The sequence below is a fragment of the Atta colombica genome, unplaced genomic scaffold (genome assembly GCF_001594045.1).
Source record: "Atta colombica isolate Treedump-2 unplaced genomic scaffold, Acol1.0 scaffold156, whole genome shotgun sequence".
Lineage (NCBI taxonomy): Eukaryota > Metazoa > Arthropoda > Insecta > Hymenoptera > Formicidae > Atta > Atta colombica.
Genome location: NW_017259246.1, coordinates 392020 through 401031, shown reverse-complemented (window position 1 = coordinate 401031; position 9012 = coordinate 392020). Strand labels below are relative to the sequence as shown.

Sequence of the window (9012 nt, the reverse complement as noted above, 5' to 3'; positions counted from 1 at the left end):
TTATATCTAATTATATGCAATTATATATAAAATATGTCCATTTATATAGAATTATATAAAATTATATATATTTTTATATTCATTTTTTCTAGGAATTCTGTAATGTTTAATTATTTTTGTATTTTATTTGTATTATATTACTTTAATTATTTGTACAGTTTGTTTTTAAACTTTTCCTTTGTATTATGTTCTTAGAGAACTTGACCTGAAATAATAATAATGAATCTATTTATCTTTCTCTTTCTTTGTCTCTACCTTTTGTAGTGATGCAACAATGTGCCGATCGTAACTTGTGCCTCGAAATTGTGCGACAGAAACTTTAATTTCGACTTTGCTTTATTGTATAGCATAATTGAATACCTCAACCGGGTCAATTGAAAATATGAAATACACCGTTAAGCATCGCGATTTACCAATGGAAATACGAAAGATCACAATGCGGAGATGAAAATATTTTTCGAAATAATTATAGCATCTCTCATCGCCAGTCGGTTTCGATAAGCGGAATTTAGCGCGTTTATATTCCCTTTCGAAAAGATAATTTTGCGAAAGCAGGCGTGAAACGATGAAACCCAATCTGTTAATTGCAGATAAAGTTGCAGGAAAATTATAAAAATCAAATTCTTGCTAACTCCGCAAACATAATAGAGTAATAAGACGTAAGCTTTAAGGAATTGACCAATCACAGTTGATTATTCTTCTCACATTCGACTGTGATCAATTTCTTAAAACTCAAGGCTTACTACTCTATTGTATTTGCGGGATAAGAGTCGTAGCAGAAACATTGACTTATAATCTTAAGACAATATATTATGATTTAAGTATTATATCTTTAATAACACATAAGAACTATCTTATAATTTATGTTTTAAAAACACTTGGTATTTATACACCTTTAAGACATAAGTCTTATCTTATAGTTAAGATAATTCTTGTGCATTACTAAAGACATAAGATTTAAGTCATAATATCATCTTAAGATTATAAGTCAGCTTTCTGCTAAGGCCTTAAGAATATACTTTGCAAGCCACCAAGGGAATCCTAATGTCATCTGTTTTACTGATTCAGTAAGATCTACATATATACGATTTATGTGTCGTTGATATATTACTACACATGACATTAATATCACACGCACACATGCGTATAAATTTTCTAATTGATCTTTTATATTAGATATCTAAGTTTAATTCTAAGAACTTAACAATGTTTATTTATTCCCTATAGTCCAATCAAGATTGTTTTATGAGTATAAAACTTTTACAAAAAGCAAATGATATGAATCAATGTCTAAAGCTGATAAAAAACAATAATTTTATAAATTTTTGGCACGAAATCGATTAGTTTGAACTACATTTATATTTTAATTGTAGAAAACAATTTTTTAATCTGTATGTAAAGGTAAATAAAAAAAATACTTATTTGAAAAATAATTGGTAAAAAATATAGATGACTTTAGAATCTTCGTAAGTAGAAATAATGTGTCTTGTTTATAAGAGACATTTTCATATCGGTATTGAGGAATAATATGTATCTTCGCGGATCGAATAGGGAGGAATGGAAGCAGAAATAAGGCAGAAGGACTCGCGGCGGTTATCATACAACCACGCACACGGAAAACAGTTACGGCGCATTTGTGTCGTCCCCCGATACGACCGATAGATAACAAGACACTAACAATCCTTCGGTTTTCTCAGTGAAGCCTGCGGGAAAAGGGCGGAGATTCTGCGAGCCGATCGATACGGAAAACCGTAATGGATTCCTACGAACTTCCTTCTTATTTTCACTACTTATAGAATTTTTGTCTTATGACAGTTAAGAAAGACCTTCATCTGAGATATGCTACATTCATTCGTTCAATAACGGGAGCATTTAGTTTCTCTTTTCCTTTCTTTTTCTTTCTCTCTCTTTCTCTCTTGAATCTTTGATTCTGATATATAAAGATACATTTATCGATTTCTTTGTCTGTATAATTATATACCTCCGTTATTATTAATTAATTCCGTTATTATTTTACGTACTCCTATCTTTAACATTCTTAAGAAATAAAGATAAATAAGAATAACTTATAATTTATATATCAATAATAATAATAAACACACATACGAATTTTTACAAAATTTAAATATACGAAAAATTTGGATCTTAGCCCTTCTGTTATACATTTTTGTTTATTCTTAAGAAATTTAATCACCGCGGATAAAGTATTTTCTCACCTTTATATTTCGCAGACTCCATATTTTTCACTCCATTCGCTGTCAGGGCAGTATCGCCGATACATCAGTCATCTCATTTATGTTTTCTTTTCTTTTGTTACTATCGCGGTTTACGTTCCTTTGCTTTTAGAAGATGTTATTCCGGAATGCGCAATAAAGCATAGAGCTTTTTTTTATCCCACTGTCTCGTCTTCCCTCTCTTCGTCAAATATTCGCTCGCTTTCTTTTTCAGCTCCTCTTCAGTTCTCCATCTCTTTCTTCTCAACACACTCGTTTTACAATTGAGCATATCGACAATTGAATTTGTTTAACCGTCTACTCGTTGCGTTATTACTCGTATACGCTTCTGTCATGTCACGCTCGTGCTGCGATTATTCTTATGCATCTTCCTTCTTTGCACACAAGTGTACTCAATCTCAGAAGAACGCAATAAAGCTGTCTATCTCTTCTCTGTTCTTACAATAAAGTTGTCTGTCTTTCTCTCTGTATTATTGCTCCTCTTACTTTCGTACTTCTCGTTCTCGCCCCCTCCCCCTCCTCTCTCTTTCTCTCTCCCTCTCTCACGCTTCTTCTCTCTCACGTTCTCTTTATGAGGAATGGAAGAGGTCGTCACACATGAGCGCGCGAACGCCCATTTGGAGCAATAGACAGTATTTTTAGATCCTGCCTTTCTCTCTCTCCCCTGCTGACTCTGACTTTCTCTCTTTTTCATATATCTTCTCCGCCTCTCCCCCTTCTCTCTCTCTCTCTCTCTCTCTCTCTCTCTCTCTCTCTCTCTCTCTCTCTCTCTCTCTCTCTTTCTCTCTCTCTCTCTCTCTCTTCCTTTCTTTCTCTTTCAGTTTATCTATTTCTCCCTTTTCCTTCTTCTCGTCATCTGTCCATGAGTAAATCTCGCCTCATCGACGTGCAACGTTACACACCGATCAAACCATCGCAACAAATGCGAAGGTTTACCTCGCCGATGTCATTATCGACCGACATATCGCCACGTGCAAATCGTCCAAGGCGGCTCATACCTGTCCGAAGGATCGCATGCGGTCTTTTTTTAGATTGTCACTCTCGAACGGAGGCGAAATCTTCTCCAGACGAAGGTGACAAGCAAAAAGGTACCGCGAAGAATATTGAAATCAAAAGATATAAGATTGCTCGTCGTTCATTAAAAACATAATTCTATGTACAGTTGTCATGTCTTTCTTTTACTTCTTAATATATATATAAAATTCGTAATAATATAAAAATTCTCTTTCTGAAAAGGAATTGCAGGAAAGGAAACAGCTCGACGAATGTCAAGCTTCAAATATTATAATTTCGAATGTTATATTCAGGCCTTGTAAGATGAGACCAAGATGAGATTATGATCAATCAAATCATTCCATGTGCGATGCACGATGTAATTATATTCGTATCGCACACTACGTTAATAACAACTTGTCTCCACAATAAGATCAATATTTGAAGATTATCTTTTTACATATAGCCAGAGACTGAGGAATTGCAAACATCTAAGAGAAAAGTTAAATAATATAAGACGAATATTTGTTAAAACCAATATATCTTTTAAATAAAAATTTTTATAATTTTTATAAATATAAATAATTATCGATTTTTTTCTTAATGTTCGTTCCCCCGCTCACATTCTTCTCAAAATTAAAATCTCTCTCTCCTCTGCTGATCGAAAACATGTATCTAATATTTTTTTTTTAAACGGCATTTCTATGGTCACGTGATAATGTGGCATTACATTGAGAAAAATTTTTAATTTAATTTAATTAATAATAATGAATGAACCAGAAGATTCTGATCATTCAAAATTTTGATTATTCTCAATTAAAATTATAATAGATTCAACTGAAAAATTTTGATTTGTCTATTTTCAATCAGAATTTTAATTAATTAATGCAACCAGATCCTTTTTCCAGTATATAATCGTATATCAGACTATCATTAGATGCGAGAAACGAGATGTTATGACTAATATATTACAATAATGTCATTCGCGTTTACTTTATGTTAGCAATTCTTCCACTCTTCTTCAATTACATTTTATATTCATTTGAGAGATAACTGATGCAAGCGACAATTGAGTTGAACGCAAAGTTTATTTGTTTCCCGCAGGCAAAAGATAAGTTCAGAAGAGAGCAGTATTTTTGAAGTGATGACATGGTACACGAACGTGAACGCCGCTATGCTGGATCACTTGACTAATCAGATTAAGGAGACAGATAACAGCGGGGTGTGGAGGTAACGCACATTATTATCGTAATCCTTCTAAAAGATTGGGAAATAACGGAGACAATAAAAGCTGGAACATTGTATAACACATAATGCAAATAAAGCATAAGAAAATCAACAAATCAGAGTCTTTTCATGACAAGGAAGGACATGAAAGACTTTGATTGATTTATTTTCTTATACATTATGCAAGATTCTGTGCTATCGCCTAATTCTGGATCTCTTGGTAAAAAAAAACATAAAAATCCGTACGAATACACGAGACTTTTCCATTTCAGGTATCTAATAGCTTTCAAGAATCTCCTGCGGAGCATCGAGAGCCTCGGTATAGCCTCGGTGGAGGGAATCAATTACTTCGGCCGAGGTCGCCTTTTCGGTGACAACTACATTAATTACGTTCGCCACGAAGCACTGGGCCGTGACCTTCTGAACGCTGCTCTGACATATGTGCCCTCCCTGAAGAAGTTTTACGGCGAACTTACGCGCACCATGCCCGAGTACGGCAAGATCAAGGCAAGGTAAAACATCTCTCGCGCTTCATCTCCGCGTGATCGGTATGACGCGGAAAAGTCTCATATGCAATAAAATTACTGGCTTCGTTCATATCTTTCGTAATATATCTAGACAGAGGGAACAAAAATTGCTCAAACATAATAAGAAAACGCGACATAATAAGATTGCGATATAATAAGAAAACAGAATTTGTTCTTGATACTTCGGCACGACTTTACCAAAAGATATGAACGAGGCTAGTATTTAAAATTTTGCTGGATACAGATCTGAAAATAATTTTGTTGGAAACTCAAAAAGTAAAAAATGATGACTTGTTGTAAAAAATTTTGATAGTTCTTAGCAATCTTTGACTTTGATTCCACAATTAGATATATTTTTAAATTTGTATCTAGTAAAATTTTAGATCTTTTAGTAAAATTTTTTTATACGAGGATATTCGATGCACGATGATTAAAAGATGAAAGATGGATACTTTAATTACAATTTTGAAAAATTGAACATATACTTTATGTGAGCATACTTATTGTAATAAAAAATTATTCTCTGTATTCTCGTGAGAAAATGTAGATTATCTGATAATTTGATAATTTAGAGGAAGTGTTTCGTGAAGGCGCCTTTATGAGCGTCGACAGCGTAACAGGACAATGATAAATTATGGCATAAGAGTAGGCGGACAGGACAAACGTTTTGCATTCACTCCTCAGACGGAACGAGATTCTACGGAATGAAAAAAGGGAGTCGAGTGTAGACGACGCAATCGCTTACTTCGATTCAATGGCCACTTACATCGATGAACTGCGTAAGCTGCAGCGGGAATTGCGACACATGATAAGGTAGCGAATCTTCATAATGGAATTGTCTCTTTGTCTCAACCCCTCTCTTGACAAGACTCATGAAACGGAAGACCCATCCGGATCTATCTATGTCAGACATCGGATATTCGCTAATTGCTATCATTATTAGGAAAATATCGATCTTTTGTTCGGTGAAATGGGATAATTTCCAAGCGAAATCTCTCTTCTTAAAAATTACTCAACGCGCGATTAATCATAATTTATTTCGAAGACGAAGAATATCTAACAATTAGTCACACTTGAATAAATTTATTTAATTGGGCTTTAATATATTACAGTATATTGAATTAACATTCTAATAACAAATTTTCTCAATTTTTTATTTCTGTCAATCATCAGTAAAATTTAGTAATTCCGCTAATGCTCGGTTTCTACTAATGCAGTTTAACTTTAATCTCAGCTCAACTAACTCTTTATCTTTTTTTAATTTTGAGAATAAAAAAAGATGAAAAGTAAGTTGAACCAAAATTAAGATTAATCTAAGATTAAGATTAATCTAATCTAATCTATATTGGTAGAAATGGATGTAACTCTTGTATTTCAATCAAAAACGATTTTGCTAAAGCTCTAGATTTGAATTTTAATAAAGGTTGAAATGTAATAGGTTGTAATATGTCAGATCAGTTAAGGTTCCTCTTTCTCTCAACAAAGTAGAATTTTTCAACACTTTATTTTTATCTCAATAAAATTTAATAAATTTATTCACATCAGTCATTTGATTCCGAATAGATGTACTCGTCGAGTACAATAAATGTTTTACAATACTTATTGTTAGTTTTGCAATTTTTAATTATTTTTATATTATATTATTTACAAAGAGAATACAAAGTACGTTGACCATCGTGTGATGCTATTTTTGTCAGGGATTACGTCAATTCGACATTACAAGATGCGAGCAACAAGGAAGTCGCGGGGATCGCTATCGTCGTTCTGGTCCTGGTGGTATCTCCCATCATCATCATACTGATGCGCAATGCTGTCGCTACCATTCAGGTTCGCGTTCGACGATTCAAAGCTGTCGATTTGATTTTCTTTCATGCTTATACATGTGACTCTTTCATACGTGGTGCTTCCAGTGATTTGTATACAGGACGTAACGCAGACTTTAATTTTCATCTCAGATTTTTTGCCAAAATGTAATAAATTTAGAATCTAATTATTCTTTCATTAAACTAGCTATTTTGAGAGTACATATCTTAAAAATATCTGAGCAATAATTTCCTTATCTAAGATAAAGATCAAATAGAATTGTTTTTCTCGATCTATACAGTTGGAAAATTTTGTTACATTTATGTTACAAATGTCCACTCAAATTTTTATGTTAATTTAACACAAGATGAATCTATTAGAAAATAATACAACTATATAAAAAATTAACCAAAATGTAATATGTACATGTGTATTGACATAATTTGTAAGCAAATTTTTCACAGAAGCATATTTTTTAAGTAAAATTAATATTTATATGTTAAATTATGTATTTTATTTATTTACTTATTTATAAACTGTATCATTTTTACTAAGAAATATATAATATTAATTTAATACACAAAATATGCAAATAATAATCATATTATATTAAATTAACATCACATTCGAATATGTTAAAAATTTAACACAAAATTTTAAAAGGTATTTGAATGGACCGATTTTAACACAAATATAAAATACTTTTTACTGTGTAAGAATATAATGATTAAAACTTTCTATATTTAAAATAATAATAAGAAATAAATTTCAAGGCTAATAAGAGTCAGCGCGGAAAAGGGATTGCGCATAGTTATCGATAAATAGAATTATTTCTTCATAACACTGTCTTCTTTATTTACTATGTAAGGATAAATGAAAAAATTTAATAATTCTTTTTATTACTATTCATTTAAATTGAATTCTAATTAGCGACAACACGGTTCTTTTCGATCGTATGTTAATGTTAACTTTGTCTGGAAGCAGAATTCACGAGAAAAGCCATGAAAAATTTTCGCGACCGCGCGAAATTACTTTGCATCGTGACAAATCCTATAACTCGATTCCAAGCTCTCGAGACCACGAGGTCGTCGACAAATAAACGTCGAGCGTCGCGTGACTGACGTCTCAATGGAAAACCAGTTGTTGAAGTCTAGGTCGCGATAAGAGAAGTTTCAATCTTTGAACAAAAACGTTTTTATCGCTCATATAACTTTCGTTCTACTTATAAAAGAAATTAATAAGCAATATTAAGACGTCAATCGCCAATTGTTATTAATGATTAGTTCTTCACGAAAAATACGCACATTTTTTATAAGAATCAAATCTTTTTTTGCAATATTAGAGTAATTCATTTCTTTCCATCTTAAAATACATACACATAATTAATTTCATCTTAAAGTTCTAATTATTTTTTAATTTTCCCGCATTAAAAAAATTTGTTTATATGTATTATTAATCTTAAAGATTATCTTTGCTTTTGTAACACTATTACAAATCTTAAATCGTTTATAATACGTTATAATACGTTTGATTATTTACAGATTATTTGATTAATTACAGATGTACGCCGCGAATTTAGCTCAGAAGGCACGTGAGCTCAAACGCGAGAAGAGGAAGAGCGACACATTGCTCTTCCAAATGCTTCCACCCAGCGTTGCCCAACAACTCAAGCAAACTCAGCAGGTCAATCAAAATTAATATAGAATTTCAATTTTCTCAAAAATATTGTAATCTTCGAGCAAATAAATTTTTGAAATGGAAAATTTTTTATAATCCTCAAACTTAGCAATATCATTAAATGCTCTTTCAATTTAAACTTTTGTCCCAAGTGACGCTTTTTCTAAATAATTGATCGTGAGGAATAATATATTTTTTTGTTACCTGTAATTTATTTGTCTGCCTCGTTCGGTGAATCCATAAATTTTTTCGCCCATCAGGTACCGGCGGAATATTATGAAGCGGTGACTGTCTACTTCAGCGACATAGTCGGTTTTACGGAAATCGCCGCGGAGAACACGCCCCTCGAGGTACGTCCTCATTCATTTCTGTTCCAATGGGAAATTACTGATCGATCCCGAGTTTCCAAATTACGCGAAAGTTCTATCGTGCAATGCTCCTGCTCATTACCACAGTGATGAAATTGCGCGCATACCATACAAATTCCCACTGGACACGCAAGGATTATCCGAATCGAACGCAACTGCTCGTCTATCATCCTATGTATCACT

The 9012-nt window shown here is 32.7% G+C and overlaps 1 protein-coding gene across 1 annotated transcript in view; it reads left to right on the top strand.

Moving 5' to 3' along the window:
- The window catches only part of LOC108685755, a 39329-nt gene that overhangs the window by 25605 nt on the left and 4712 nt on the right, over positions 1–9012 (top strand). The window contains exons 6-11 of the mRNA XM_018190716.1: positions 4332–4457; positions 4727–4966; positions 5666–5794; positions 6679–6808; positions 8345–8467; positions 8722–8811. Of these exons, the coding sequence (XP_018046205.1) occupies positions 4332–4457; positions 4727–4966; positions 5666–5794; positions 6679–6808; positions 8345–8467; positions 8722–8811 (838 nt within the window). The remainder of the gene's footprint in view (positions 1–4331; positions 4458–4726; positions 4967–5665; positions 5795–6678; positions 6809–8344; positions 8468–8721; positions 8812–9012) is intronic.